This window comes from Haliotis asinina, chromosome 4 (genome assembly GCF_037392515.1).
Source record: "Haliotis asinina isolate JCU_RB_2024 chromosome 4, JCU_Hal_asi_v2, whole genome shotgun sequence".
Taxonomy (NCBI): Eukaryota; Metazoa; Mollusca; class Gastropoda; order Lepetellida; family Haliotidae; genus Haliotis; species Haliotis asinina.
In genome coordinates this window covers 35,145,766-35,162,292 of record NC_090283.1, presented here as the reverse complement: position 1 = coordinate 35,162,292, position 16,527 = coordinate 35,145,766, and the positions used below count along the sequence as shown (strand labels likewise).

At 37.4% G+C, this 16,527-nt stretch overlaps 1 protein-coding gene across 1 annotated transcript; it reads left to right on the top strand.

Moving 5' to 3' along the window:
• The first annotated feature begins 1,606 nt into the window (after window positions 1-1,606).
• On the top strand, window positions 1,607-15,315 carry LOC137281513 (leucine-rich repeat-containing protein 63-like). The gene is made up of 11 exons (XM_067812778.1): window positions 1,607-1,666; window positions 4,350-5,064; window positions 6,973-7,207; window positions 9,376-9,464; window positions 10,636-10,721; window positions 11,042-11,125; window positions 11,398-11,549; window positions 12,445-12,528; window positions 12,819-12,963; window positions 14,222-14,310; window positions 14,839-15,315. Exons 1-11 carry the CDS (start codon window positions 1,634-1,636, stop codon window positions 15,038-15,040), a joined length of 1,914 nt encoding a protein of 637 aa, XP_067668879.1. The 5' UTR covers window positions 1,607-1,633; the 3' UTR covers window positions 15,041-15,315.
• The last annotated feature ends 1,212 nt before the right edge of the window (window positions 15,316-16,527 follow it).

Below are 16,527 nucleotides of genomic sequence, written 5' to 3'. Positions count from 1 at the left end.
CGTGAAACATTAGCTTTTTTTGCGCGAATTACCTAAAACAGAATTGTGCAGAATCGGTTCACTTTGGTTGAAAATCTCCTGGCATAAAAAGGATGACTTACTGTAAGGTGAACGTGTCATACCTTCCTGTTTTGGCATAGTTTTCTCTATGCCTATAGATTTACTTCCATATTGCGTAAATATATAGTTCAGTTTAGAAAAGCAATCTAATGAATCCACTTGTGAGATCGAAACAGCCATGAGAGACCACTTGAATGTAAAACATAGTCTATTACTCAAGCCCGTAGAGTTTATTCACATGTTGTGTAACATGGGACAACACTTTACATGTTGAAGTCTAGTTATGATTGACAGTAGTGTTTATTCACATGTTGTGTAACATGGGACAACACTTTACATGTTGAAGTCTAGTTATGATTGACAGTAGTGTTTATTCACATGTTGTGTAACACGGGACAACACTTTACATGTTGAAGTCTAGTTATGATTGACAGTAGTGTTATTCACATGTTGTGTAACATGGGACAACACTTTACAGGTTTAAGTCTCGTTATGATTGACAGGTGGTTATCACTTTCTACAACAATGTGTAGATCACAAACATCATCAAAACATCATGACCATTGACTAAATTGTCTTCTGAAAATAACTGTTTTTGCACAGACTGTATCCCTTATACATTGTGAATTGGACTTTGTACTATCGATTTCTGTCGGTTCTATTCCGAGAGGTAATGATACTGTACCATGCAATCACTTGCAGGTACTCGTTTGAATGTACATGCTGCACACTAAATTTCCCATTATTTTATGACTTGTTCGTTTGGGCAACTTGAAATTACACGATGCACACCATTTACTGGCCAAAGAAATGTTTATATGTAAAAGAACAACTTATTGCAATATGATACATCCTGTACATCGTCTTTCAGATTCAAATTATCCGCTACCAATGTCAAAGACTCTCTGATATTTCTAAGATATCGTTTTAATGAAATTATGCTAAAATATTTATACATATGACACAGTTCTATGTGGAAAACTTGACATAATTCGTCACGAATATTTAATTCTGCGAAGGTTGACAATCTTGATGTTTTACTCATATTTATCATCAAAATGACTTTCATTGCAAATTATGATAAAAGTGATATCTATTCTATTGCTATATTTATTTTGTAAATTGTAAAGTTGCACGATGATATTATGTGCTATGATTATGGACATTTTAACACCACAAACTAAATCTCTAATTACCATTTTATCTTATTACAACACATATTGATCAGTGCAAAGACCCCGTGACAAATCATAAAGACTGTCAGAAATCATTAAGTTTCTGACGCAAATATCACAAAGACGCCGCCCTCACTGAAAGTGAAACTTAAGACCAGAGACCATATATCGGTATTTGGTCTCTACTAAGACCAAGCTCCTAGCGTGTGCTGCGATCCCGATCGCCAACAATGAACTTGCTAGCAAGCTCCTCACAGCGAGAGCATTCGTGATTCACTCGTATCGCGTTACTCCGGGACAAGCCGTATAGCACTACGATATCTTCTTGAGGGTTACGGAAAGGGGCGAGTGCTGACGAATGCGCCAACGAGATCAGTTGTTATGCCAACGGCGTCAAAATGGCGACAGGTGTGCGGGACACAAAACCGTCGGTGAGTAGCTGTTTCGTTTGTTTTTTCATGAAAATATAGAAATTGACCGTGTGACATTGCTACACACACGATCTCACAACGTGGAAGAAAATGAACTGGATAGACACAAAACTGTCCATGCCAAATAGAAAAGTATTTAAGTTGTGTCATATCGTACCAGGACAGATCCGTGATGTAATCTTGTTAACAAAGCAATGATAGGCTTACGATACTCGTCAGTTCGTATGTGTGCAATACATGTTCCTTACCATAGCCAATTAATGTGTGTTGTTCGAGCCAACTAATAGCATGTTCATTCCAGTCTAAAACTAAAGTTTTGTATTTCTTTTTGTTTTAAAGGTTTGTCAACATGCCAGCAATGCGACAAAATAAACTTTCAAAATCTTACATAACAAGTCACCTCTCAATCGTGCGTGAAATGTCCACATTTAATTTCTGTCACAAAAACATGTCACACTTTCTTATCTCACAGATTGAACTCCATTATACAAATTGATCAGAATGGGTTACTCTGGGCACCTTCTACCATATTCTGTTATTCACAGCTTCAGTCAATTTATTTTAATTATCAGGATCATATTAAGTGCTTAGGGGTAAGGATTAGGCATAATACACGTGTAACTACAAATTTTATAAAACCACAAATGCATAGTTGTATCCATCGCTACATTGCTTCAGAAAGAGAAAAGCAGCTCATTTTAAATTTAATGAATTTATATGTCAACAAACCAAGTTTGTCCATTCCAAAGTACTTACATCACCTGAGCAGTCTAAGTAAACTTGGTCTCAGGATTATTCGTTACACTCCTCTGCTGAGTCTAACAAACCCTAGAATCAATGGAATGAGTGTCAGTGACTGGGGAATTTTGTAAGTCTCGCCAAATCCTAAACAGTAGCTGTTATCTGACTGGTTAAATTTGCACAGTCATCTCGCATTGGAAAGGTTACCAGACGCAACCTCCAACTTGGGTTTGTTAGACTCATCCTTAGTGTTGGAGTGTAATGAATAATAATACTGAGAATGAGTTTACTTAGACTGATCACCAAGGGATTTGCTCAGAATACCTACAAGAAGACATCAACAGTTTATAAAATGCCATATGATGCACAAAGTTGGCAACATCATAGTTTTTTTATATAGTTCATTGATTCAAGTGGTGACATATTTTCATTATTATAACCCTGGCATAAATCTTAAACCTGTGTTTTCAGTGTAGAAGATAGCCATAAAACAAAAGCAAAGAAACTCATGAAATAAAACTCTTTTGCAAATACTAGTATTTCAGTGGTTAAAATAATGGACTGGAACTAGTATACGTGGTTAAGAGAAAAGAACAAATTTTGACGTAGGTCAGCATGTTAGGATCATAAAGATGATTTTCAATATGTCTGCACAATGAAAGGGATAATGTATGAATGGAAAATGTCAGGTACATTTATATATAAATCTATGATTTTAGTATATTTTTTTATTGTATCAGATGCATGTACATAGGGGTTCAAATGTTTTTATTTTAAATCCACTTGCCACAGAGCAAGTAACATTAGTAAAGTAACTTGACTTGACTAATTTTCCACTTGACCTGATTTTAGGACATAAATCATGATGATGTAATTATGAAAGAATAAATCAACATTGGATTTAGTGTTAATGTTTACTGGACTAAAATTGATAAATAACAAAGAAGGATAAATCTAATGATCAGTCTAAGTAAACTTAGTCTCAGTGTATTTCGTTACACTCCACCACTGACCTTATAGGAGGTCACGTCAGGTAAACTTTGAGATTGACCAATCAGAACACAGCTTACCAAATTGCGAAAGTGCACATTTGCACATACGTGTTGAACTTTTTATCTCAAAAAGGTTCAATTCCAAATGCTATTTAGTGTATGCTCACTTCCGGGCGATGCACACGGCGTACGTACAACCATGACAACGGTGAGTAAACAGTCTCTGAAAATAGTGTTTTGGCAATATTCAAGGATGTTATTTTGTGGAAATAGTAGCTAATGGTCACCATGTCAACAGAAACCCCAAAGCGTATATACTGCAGGTTAAATAACTGTGTTATATATATGCAGATTTTGTTTGTGGAGAGATCTGTGTCAGTGACCTGAATATTTTGAAAGTCTCTCCGATCCCTAAATAGTAGCCGTTGTCTCACTAGTTAAATCTATTTAACCGTATTGTGTTTGATTGGACAGTCATTGGTCGCTCAAAGGTTACCCGACGCGACCTCCTATAAGGTTTTGTTAGACTCAGTGGTGGAGTGTAACGAAATACACTGAGACTAAGTTTACTTACACTGAGTTAATGATCTAATAGCCCTCGGACAAGTAAGATACCATTGTTTGATTGCCTGAAATGAAAACTGATTTGTCCAAGGTGTTGGGCAGTTGGGTTTTTGAACCCCAGATATACAGGGGGATGTAAATGAACAAAATTTTATTATTATGCATTGTTTTCCAAATTCTTGCTGGAATTAATAGTTTGTTTTGATGTGATTGTGAAGCTGAATTGAATTATTCAGTCATGTTATTTTGCTACATTATAAGGAGTATGATAGGGAATACGAGTGAACTGTTGAGTTATTAATGGACCAGTCATCCCTGTTTAACTGTAGTCCAGTACCTCACTTCTCCTTCATGTAGACCACTCATACTTAATCATTCTATTGCAGTTAGTGACCATCGTTCCAGGACTGAAATCAACAGGGAAGACAGGAGGGAAGCTGTTGCGACGCCCCCAGGTCCCCAAGCCACTTCCACCACTGTCTCCATGTCCCTCTGTTAAAACAGACAGCTGCTTCAGTCCAAGCAAAACCTATGAAGTGTACAATGATGTGGAATCCATGCGTTGTGACTCGCAAGAGATTGACTATTACCAGTCTATGTCACCAATTCCGAGTGGGGCACCGAGTCTGGTGTCTCCGCCCCCCTCCGAGTCTGTCCCCACTAGGAGAACTTTCAGGATGAACACATACACATCTCCAGAAAGTCATGGCACATCCTTCATCAGTAGAGATGATTTAAAATACGTTTTGGACCCACTTTTTCGAGGTCGAAGCACAGTTGGGACATATATTGATGGAAAGAGATTAACAAAACCTTTTAAACCCCGAGGTCCTGACCCGTTCCCACCCAGAGAACCAAGAACAGTTAATGAGGTGTGGTTTGACTCAGAGCCTGATGAGATGCGATACTATCAACCACCTGCATTTACGCTGGATAACTTTTTGAGACATGTTGCAAGGATCAACCATGTGCCAATGAGAAGAGTTAAAGACGCTGTGTGTTCAAGGCACAATTATAAAAAACTCACAAAATTGCTGGCAGAAACACATATATACCCACCAGTTCAACAATCTGTGCATGAGGTGACGTTCACCCCAGAAGGTTAGTACACACACACATCACCTGCAATTACTTATTCATCAAAATAACGTGAGACCAGCAGATACTGGAGAGTGGATTGGGCTATTTTATGGAAAATAAGGTGGAACTTGTTGTTTCCCTGTCTTTCAGGAATTAAACAAGATGAACAACTGATAGTATAAGACTAGCACACACACATTTAGCAATGTACTCCAACTAGCAGAAATCTTCCCCCATATGTTCATCTCAGAATAATCATGTGACATATCTGTCGAGTAATTCGCACCAGTTACAGTGTCATGTCTTGTGTCAGTAAGCACTCCTTTTCACTGCCTTTAGCTCTACAGTCTGGTACAAAAAAATGTTTATTCCTTTTTGTAAGGAAACATGTCAACAAGAACCAGTGGCACTGTGCCAGATTAGTTCTGTTTACATCTGTTACCTCACTCACACAATAATTCACTAATGGGGAATGTTTCAAGTCAAGTTGTGTATTGACAAAAGAGAATTATTGCAATATATTGCGATTCAGGTACATAATCGTATAGGAGAAAACATGGCACTGAGGTTTTGGTAAACAATGTAAAAGCGGAGGGAGAGGGATTTCGTGACCCTGATGGTTTTACATTGTCTACCAAAACTGAGGAGAAGTGTTTTCTCTAACACATATACCGTCAGTGATAGATGATTACAATGTACATGATCATTTAATGAAGCTACATAACAATAACTGAAGCGTACATAAAATCAATTTAATGACAGTAATTATAAACTATAAACCACTTCCTTCGTTGGTCCGGTGGTCTTGTGGTAGAGCGTCTGCCTACATATCAGATAATTGCTGTTTCAGTCTTTCTAAGGAAAACATATGCACTTTGAGCTTAATCTTGTACAATATTTTTCAATTGATTTCAAACACTCATATATCATTCAAATGTTGATGTTCATATAGAATTTAAGGAAAAGATGATTGCATTAAGTAAAACCTGGGAAGAGGTCTTACTAATGAAAAGCAAAACCTGGAAAGATGTCTTCCTAGTGAAAAGTAAAACCTGTTCCTGCTAAACAAAACCCTCAAATGTGGTTATTCTGGGAAAACAAGACATGATTTAATATATAGTGCGAAGCACACTTCAGGTTTTTGTTATGTTATAATATGTGCGATATATTGGGAACTTGTGTTTGATATGTGAGTGAACACATTTGGAAACCGATGACATGTGTCAACCAAGTCAGCGAGTCTGACCACCCGATCCCGTTAGTCGCCTCTTACGACAAGCACAGTCGCCTTTTATGGAAAGCATGTGTTGCTGAAGGCCTGTTCTACCCCGGGACCTTCACAGGTTACTTGTGTTTGACAGTGGGAGACACCAATCATGAATGTGAATCTTATTTTCTGTATTATAAGTCCCCAAACATGTATGTTAATGTTCTGATAAAAAACAAGCTCAAAATTAGGTTGCATAGTCATGGATTCTGTTTTCTTTTTTATTCAATTTCTGGTATTCACAGTATACTGTTTTGTTATGGAATAACAAGGGAAAACATTTATTGTGAAAGACAGTATTTTGATTTACACCATAAGGATAAATATAAAGAAACAAACTTCAAATTAGTTCTTTACCCAATATACCAGTTCTCAGAAAAAATATTGCAGTATGTATCATTTAGAAAGTGTATTATGACATACTGGTAACATTGTTACATGCAGTCCTATATGTAACTGGTAACAGTTATAGTTTTAAAACTGATCCTAATAACCACAAAAGAGGGCAAGAAATGTATGTTGAGTAACAAAATGTTAACACAGCAATCCTAGGTTTGCTTTCCAGATGTTGTAGTGACTATTTTACTGGGTTAAAACTTATACTGGTGGACAGTTCTGTGGTGGAAGTGAGTGAATAAGTGTATGTACCTGGATGTCTTCAGGTCAGAATGTGCCTGCATGTGAGCCGCGCATCCCTCAGCGTCAGCTGCTGTATGAGATGGCAGCAATGATCAAGTCTCATGTACGAGAACTCATCAACACAGAGGTTAAAACAGTCATCAAACAAATGCCAAAGTACAGCCCTTCCTACCAGAGTGACAAGATGCCTCACACAGAAATCATTCTGTATGAAGATGACACTGCTGAAAGACTGAGTTTCATATCCAAGAAGAAAGTGTGAGTAATATGTGTTGTTGATTCCCTCACTGACACTAAAAAGTTCAATAGGAAGCAGTGTGTAAAACAACTAGGTGTGAAACCAACCAACAAGAAATGGGCTTTAGTAAAAACTTACATGCAACCAAAACACCAAACATATTTAAAAATCAATTATCATTTATTTATAATAGAAAATATACGTTTCCAGTTAACGTAATTGAACAAACACAAATGAATGAAATTCCAAATGTATAATCACAAATAAGTATTTCAACGGAAAAGTATTGCTGACCCTGTTAACATGTAACCAGCCATGCATCAAGAACGATAAACTGAGATAAGGCGTTAAAGTAATGCAATTAATGAATTACTTGTGGTGAAGCAAATTTAAACATGTGAAAAAGAGAAAACAATTTACAAAGTATGACTTGGTGGTCACTGTTGACTCATTTAGTGTCACTGCCATCTGAATCAGAAAGACAGGCAAAGTCAGAATGGTCAGTATCTTTGGCAAGAATGGTCTCTACATTTTCTGCATGCAGTGTAACTGTCCTTGTGAAAAGTTTAAAACAGCAAATTTGAAAAAAAAAACACAACTTGCTCACTGAAAGCATTCTCTAGACCAGTCATGTTTAGTGTTAGATAAAAGGGTAGGCTGTTCTATGGAAATTATAGATTGATTGATCCTGGACAATACATACAGATGTTGTCTAGCTACCATTAATTGTAAACTATTTTTGAAATATCACCCGTAGTCAGTGACATGGTAGAATATATACTTATGGAGAACGTATTGGCCCACAGGGCTGGCTATAGAATAAAGCCCTACTGTGTAACTAGCAAGCAGCAGGGCACCAGCAAACGCTATTCCATACACAGATACTGAACCCAGTCAGAGTTGTAATGAAGGCTTTCACTGGTTTGTTCATTTGCTGATGCACTCAAGAGGTGTATATAGAGATGTTGGATTTTGTAAATACATGCCAATTTTTTCAAACAAATCAACAAATACTGATATGGTGAACCACTGTGTGCTTGGAAACTGTCATTCATCCATGACGTTCAAGTAAAAAGCAGAACTTGAAGCTGACAATCTGAGTTTGCACAGGTTTGTGTCCAGTCCAGTCATGGATGTAAATTGTTTGCAATCATCAGACATCATAACAGGTCATGTGTACAAATATAGCATCTGCCTGTCAGTGCATGAACCATTTACTGTGTATAAGCCTGATAACAGTTTTAGTTCAAATTGCTGTCCCAAATACCATATAAGGTCAATGATTGAAGTTGTGTATTACATATTGTGATTAGCAGACATTCAGGCAGACACATACATGTCAATACAACAGACATTGAGTTTTGTTTGTAAGAGAGGCTACTTTGTTATCACAATCAACATGTTTTTTCTATGTTTCCATACACATGGATTAAAACATTTCAGTTTTTAAGCTGAGGATTTTTTAACAATGTTATTAGTACTTCTAATGCTACACTTTCTTGAAAACTTGCCTACTTAAGAATAACCCACCCAGGCATCCCAGGTTCAAGTTATGTGAACCTAGTCATTGTGCATACACTATATATGCAGTGCAGCATGGCTGTTGAAACCGATTTTGAGCCCAACTCGGGTGAAATTAGTAAAACGTTGAAACTCTGATTTTGCAGGGGGGTTTTCCATCTTGTTGTTTTTCAACTTTGTTAGTTGAATGTGCATTTTTGATATTTGAAATTTGCATTTTGTTATTGTAAGTCCATACCAAATGATATCAGAATCTGCAAAGTTGTGTTTTGCTTTGCATATAAGCTTTAACCATTGTATTCACAAATTATACAACTCCCTACACAGGTATTACTATGGCAGTACAATATTGTGAGGTAGGACAAATTCAAAGGTAATATAATCAAGTGCTGTGACTATAGCTGTGATGGTAATATTCACCTCTCAGTAATAGCAATCAAACTTACAGCACATTAAAGCCTTGACTGGGTGCTTGATCTGGATCTGGGTATCAAATAAGTTAAAGCATATTACTTATTTAAAAGTGGTGTCCTCAGCTGCATTGCTTGAATTTTGAACTCATGTCACTGTGAGAGTCTTTTCTCTCACAGGAAACCTAGAGGTGTGATTACTGAGGCAATGGCCAAAGTAGTTAAACCCAACATACTACCTTATTATCTTATTTCAGAGATTCTGAACTGCCTACCTCAGACGCAGTCTTCCATTCGGCACAAACCCAGTACTTCCAGGGGTCGGAGAGGAGTCGCTCGCCCTTCAGTAAGTCTGACTACAGGATGGTAAAAATCCAACACATATATTAGAAACTGGGCTGAGAGGGGAAATTTGACAATTAGTGATCATGAAACTGCTTTATATTTGAAGGAAAAATGATATAAAAGGTAAATATGTTTGTTACTAATGCAGGTTTTGTCATATGAATTTACTGATACCATGCAAAGGTTCTAGACTTTTCTATGACAAACTGATTTGTAAACAAGATTTACATAGTGTTTGCAGTAAAATTTGTTTCTTCAAATGGCAAAATATGTTTATGAATTACAAATTAGAGGATGTAAAGCATCTTTATTTAAGTGTAGATTATTTTGAATGGATTAGTAACATTTGGTTGGGATGAAAAGTGTTGGATTTCAAATGCAGTTGGCTTCCTCTATTCCCAATAATTCTTGATTAATTTGTCATGTAATTGTATGTACATGTATGTGTGTGCTTAATTTTCTGCCATGTTTTCTGTAGAAAATAAATTCTGACTACTAATGTTACCTCATACCAACAGTTACCTCAAACCAGTATACTAGGGGTAAATGTTTTGGTCCTGATATACTCTCACTGCTTTCAGGTTAGTACAGGAGAGATATTCTAGGTGAAACAGGCATGTAAGATTCATCCTAGCATCATTTCTTTGAGATTAAAGTTTTGTTATTACCTGAGATCAAAGCAATTTTGTACACATGTACAAAGTCGATGATCTTCACCCTTCTTTGGAATATCAGAACTCTGACATGACGAATCAGAGAAATTTCAGATGGGCATCCTCTGTTCCCTTTGTCTGTCGGTAAAGGTTGAAGAAATATATTTTACAATCGCCCATAGTGAGTTTTAGTAATATTCATTATGTGGTTTTAGTATATGCGTACAAACATTATCTCATGGTATTTATCCTCTGTTCTAACAGAAAGTGGGCAAGTCTCATGTCACGCTCAGTTGTATCTGGCTACTCATGATAGGGCAGCTTATGAATGCTTGCAGTGTTAGATGGAGTGCCGTGTTGAAGTCTGGTATATAAGTACTCTTTGGCCACAGATTCTAGTCAGAGTGTAATAACCTAGCTCCAGTTAACCTGGTACCTAGCTGTACACTTTCAATGTGTAAAACAAATGCTTCTATGTTCTATTCAACCATTAAACGTTCTTAAATGCTTTGTTTATAGCTGTGCCGGAGGATGGAGTTATCTCCCCTTCAGAACTAGCCATTTTGGACTCTCTGATCAGTGGAGGGACAGCACTCAGTCTAAAGGTGAGAACTTATCTGTGCTACTGTTGTTACATGTATTTTCATTATTACATCTGTTTCTAATGCAGTAATTAATTAGTTTGACTGAAGAGTCTTACAGTTGATTTCACAAACATAGGAATAAGCAGTAACATTTTGCAGTTTTCAGTCTCAAACTTTGTGCTTGTGACCCCAATTATTTCGAAAAAAAAACCTCAACAAATTCCAGATTTTGTAAGCTGTTAAACATAATTTGTTCTCTTTGAGAAGGTGACTAATGGGATAAATTCTGTGTGGTTGCCCTCCTGTTAATGATCACCTTATGTGAAGCTTGTATGTTGTAGGCCCACTTTATATCAGAAGTGCCGGATGTGACACCGTTAGTGAAGACAGTCACCTACCTCAACCTTTCCTTCAATGACTTCAGGGTGAGTATCCTGCTGCAGTATTATTGATATGTATGATGATCAAGTGACTTACACACTGATCGCGGTAATGCTTGTAGGTTTGAACTTCTGGAGGAGAGTGTGTCACTGTCATGTCTCTATGTAGTTGTAAGTTCATATCATTTAAGTTGTCATTGTGGATGGCATTGAAAATATCTGCACTTGTCTGCTCTACAAGTGTAGAATCTATGTCATTATACCCTACAGGATGTTCTGAGATGGTGTGCTATGTTTTTTGGTGGTTTCCCTTGAAGGGTTTGCCCTTGGAGGTTCTGGAGATGGGTCAGTTGGAGGTGCTGAAACTGAGGAATAACCCTCTCATAGAGCTCCCCCCAGACATAAACAAGCTCAGCAAACTGAGGACATTTGTTGTGTCTTTTTGTCTTCTGTCTTCCCTGCCCATCAGGTATGTCTTGCATATCACTGGTCTCTTGATAGCCATCCTGTTTCTTACAGATCTACAAGAATCTGTATCTAATCTGATCGTTTATTCACAAGCAAATTGAACATTCCCATTATGTCATTAGAAATAATTTGTTTGAATTTTGAAAACTACAGTGTTTGTTGTACTGATGACAAGTGGAATAACAATGCTTGTTTCACAGTGTTGAAGCTATTTACCAGTATGTACAAATGCGCTATGTGCAACTGTAATTGTGAAATAAACTTCAGCTTTTCAGTACTTTTTTAGTTTATGTATGACAATTTCCATTGGGGATATATATACTGGACAAAATAAGTTATGGATGTTGATATTTTGAGTATTGGTATTTTGTCAGTGTGTCAAAAAATGCATAGATCATTATCTGTAATTTGGAAATTTACATATATCCACTGTAGGAAAGATAGTCTGTCCCAACATCTGAGACGGGTGAATTTGTGGAGGATAGGTTAACAAAAATCTAGTCTGTCCTCATGTCGGGTCAGTTTTAGCAAACCAATGACATATATATAATGATTATAACCTTTTTGAATATTGCCAAAGGATACTAGGATAATCAAACAGATAAAATTATTGTGAACGAAATCGATGAGATATGTTTGCTATAAGAACAGAGTTCTCTCCCTTAGCCTCATGAAAACAAGTTTAGAAAGGAAGTGGAGGACAGGCTAGATTTCGGCAGAACTGGTAAAAAAAATTGACCTGCTAGTCCTGTGGACAGGCTAGATTTTCTATACCTTTCCTGCACTGATATGTCCCTAGCTTTTTTTGTCCAGTATATGTGTATAGTAGACAGAAGGATAATTGATAATGAGGCAGAATACTACTTTTGAATGTGGTCTTTTGTTTTTGCATCCAGTCTCTTTGACATGACGTCCCTAGAACATCTTGATATCTCTTACAACAGACTCACCTTCATTCCAAATGAAATATGCAAACTCAGGTAACAATACATTCTATTTTCACTTCTAATGAAACACTCCAGTTATTATAACTTTCTTCTTGGTTTAGCATGATCTAATAGTTCTGTAGCCCCATGTGCCCAGGTGATATCTATGTTAGGAGACATATAGAACACCTGTATACTTAAATATGAGATGAAAATGTTATGGTAGATTTGTATTTATATTTATAAAGCAAAGTGTAAAGCTTATTTTCCTTTATCAATTTTAGTTGTGAAATATCTGTGCCTTGAATGACTGCTTGACATGTCCTACATGTTTCTGTGATCAGGAATCTACTGGAGTTGAATGTGGAGGGGAACCAACTTCCAGCACTGCCAGGATCTGCCTGCCGCCTTCATCTACGCTCTGTCAATGTCAGGAACAACCTCATGCACCCACTCTTCTGGAGGGATAGCACCAAGAACCAGCCACAGGTATTTTCACTACACAATTTGGGACATAGTGAGGCAGCTTATGAAAATGTATGTGAAGGAGATATATACTATAGTGGGGCAGCATGAGGGAGATATAGACTATCATAAGTGTGGCAACATGAGGGATATATAGACTATAGTCGGGCAGCATGAGGGAAATATATAGACTATCATAAGTGTGGCAACATGAGGGAGATATAGACTATCATAAGTGTGGCAACATGAGGGATATATAGACTATAGTTGGGCAGCATGAGGGAAATATATAGACTATCATAAGTGTGGCAACATGAGGGAGATATAGACTTAATAATGGGGCAACATGATAGAGGTATAGACTTATTAGTGGGGCAACATGATAGAGGTATAGACTTATTAGTGGGGCAACATGATAGAGGTATAGACTTATTAGTGGGGCAACATGATAGAGGTATAGACTTATTAGTGGGGCAACATGATAGAGGTATAGACGTAATAAGGGGGCAACATGAGGGAGGTATAGACGTAATAAGGGGGCAACATGAGGGAGGTATAGACGTAATAAGGGGGCAACATGAGGGAGGTATAGACGTAATAAGGGGGCAACATGATAGAGGTATAGACTTAATAATGGGGCAACATGATAGAGGTATAGACTTATTAGTGGGGCAACATGATAGAGGTATAGACTTATTAGTGGGGCAACATGATAGAGGTATAGACTTAATAGTGGGGCAGCATGATAGAGGTATAGACTTAATAGTGGGGCAACATGATAGAGGTATAGACGTAATAAGGGGGCAACATGAGGGAGGTATAGACTTAATAAGGGGGCAACATGATAGAGGTATAGACTTATTAGTGGGGCAACATGATAGAGGTATAGACGTAATAAGGGGGCAACATGAGGGAGGTATAGACTTAATAAGGGGGCAACATGAGGGAGGTATAGACGTAATAAGGGGGCAACATGATAGAGGTATAGACTTAATAATGGGGCAACATGATAGAGGTATAGACGTAATAAGGGGGCAACATGAGGGAGGTATAGACTTAATAATGGGGCAACATGATAGAGGTATAGACGTAATAAGGGGGCAACATGAGGGAGGTATAGACTTAATAATGGGGCAACATAATAGAGGTATGTGTTTTGAAGAATAACAGCACAGTAGTTATGTGAGTAGTAAATAAGCATCCATATTGAAAATGATGAGACAGAATGTTATATAGGGTAGCAGTGAAAGAACTTTAGGCTGAATGTTGATGGTGCTTGCAGAGGCTGATTGATCTTGCTGCTCTTGCCATCCACAACTCTGAGCTGGTTGAAACTGACTTGCCACAGGCTGTGTGTTCCATATTACTGAGGTGAGACACTAATTTATAGTCACAAACAGGACAAATTTACATGGTTGATTGTCTTTAACATGAGGTAAACTATGTTTATGATGAACATACTTAAAATGAACTGGCGGATACAACAAACTGCTTTTGTTGATCTTGGACACTTGTTTTTGTTGAACTCTCCATAGTGAACTGCCTTTATACTGAAGTAAGGTCAGTAGTCCCTTTCAGTTTGTTATGAGGTGTAGCATACTGATAGAGATTCATCATTAGGAGGGATTTCCATTGCTGACGAAGACAGGGTTATCCAATGGACTTCAACATCTTTGCTCTGTCTGTGTATCATTTAAAGACATATGCTCAAACTAAGTAGGTGATTAGTAGCTTGGCTCCACATGGTCACATAATTATACAGCAAAGATTTCTCTTCATTTGGGCAAAACTCATAGGCTCAGGTTGGTTTTGAAAAAAAGGAACCCCCAAAACGATTGTCTTGTCTGACAGAGGAGAATGCTCTTGTTTAAGTTAAGGAACTTATTTCTTTTTTTTCAGCAAAGATACGTGTGACTGCTGTAGAGGAGCACTTTTTGGCCCAGGCCTCAGGATAATTCGACCAGTCACTAACATATTTGGGGTGAAGAACTTGCCATTTCTGTTCCGATCATGTTCTACAACATGTCTTTATGTGTTTAGACACAGCACAGACACACTTGCTCAGATGCTGTATGGTGGTGATGCCATTGAGGGACTGTGAACATAACATCACTACATGTACACCACCAATATATGCAATGTTTTATGTATACCTGATGTAGTCACACAGAAAAGATCAACCATGTGAGACTGATGTTTGAGAAGACATTAATCATGGCAGTATTTAAGTCTATGTCAGACTGACCATGATACCTTTTGCCAAAAACAAAGGATTACCTTTTGATGAATATTTAACATATTAAGCTTGTCAGATGTGTTTGAAGTCAACATGAGGACATTTGACACTTGAATATTGTGAATAAATAATAATTATAAGTAATATGTGTTGCTGTTGTCATCTGGTGGACCAGTCATCAACAAGGATCCTGACAAGTGGAAACCTTAGTGATAGTACATTGTGGAAAAACTTTAGAGACGGGCCTTGCAGACTTGTTTATATTATTTTACCTAGACATTTCATATGTTCTAGTATACTCTTAAAATATAAAGAAACTTGACATGCTGTTTCGGAATTTACTTACTGAATGCATATAACCAATTAATTCAAGCATGCCATCAAACCTGAATTGTAATAACATCGTCACATTACAAATTTCCAAAACCTGATTACCCAGAAATTGTTTGGTAAAACGACACAGGGCTGTTAAAGCTACCTGGTCAGAGTAAAGTGTCAGTATCTGGTGTGACCACCATGAGCATCTTAACAGCTTGGGAGCGGCGACCCACAAGAGAAAGGAGATGCCTAATGCTGAAGGACATTTGAAATATGCTGCATTCAGTTTTAATTCTTGAACCTTCGATCCATATTCAGGGATCAGTCCAAGAGGGTTCAGAACGCATTCTATGTAAATTCGTACAGCATTCGAGGTACTTTCAACTGATATTCAAATGCTATTCAGGCAGCAATTGAACCGGTCTCATGCGGCAGTGGAAATTCATTGTACATGGTCTTAGTGTATTCTAACGGCATTCTAATTATTTCTACTGTATTCATTCGAGTTGCATTCGTGATCTAATACAGTGGGGATGAGTAAGAATAATTAAAGGCGGGTTCGAAGTGTGTTCTAAGTATTCCAACAGCAGCTTCATCCAGCTTGCCATCGGTGAATGTTTGCTACTTAAAAAACGAATAAACTAACATGTATGTACTCTGTAACCATTATATATGGAAGACTTATGGTTAGTCTTAAGCGGAACACCATTTTTTTCTTAACATCAAAGTGTGGTTAATTAATACCTAACGATTAAAAGTTGCCCAAAAGTCTGCTTTGCTCACGCCCGCCAGCGAAACAATACACAGGTCACTTGACTCTGTTGCCAGAGCCCTGCAGCGAACCGCTGTGACGTCATACATAATGTTGTGCATGAAGTGGTATAGAAATTGAAGTAATCATTGGCACGATAACGCCTGTAATTCTTGATTTCTACGCATCTTGTCTATGACGTTAAAAGTATTTTTCGTCTTTTGACTTCGTCATTCGTGACGTGGTCTCTGTATGTTATACATATTTGGTATTTTCACTGAAG

What these genes read in the sequence shown, in the direction of transcription:
- LOC137281513 (XM_067812778.1), top strand. Translation starts at nt 1,634, where the DNA reads ATGGCGACAGGTGTGCGGGACACAAAACCGTCG. An exon ending in TTCATATCCAAGAAGAAAGT is followed by an intron (nt 7,208 to 9,375) that starts GTGAGTAATATG and finishes ATCTTATTTCAG; the next exon opens with AGATTCTGAACTGCCTACCT. An exon ending in GTGTGTTCCATATTACTGAG is followed by an intron (nt 14,311 to 14,838) that starts GTGAGACACTAA and finishes CTTTTTTTTCAG; the next exon opens with CAAAGATACGTGTGACTGCT.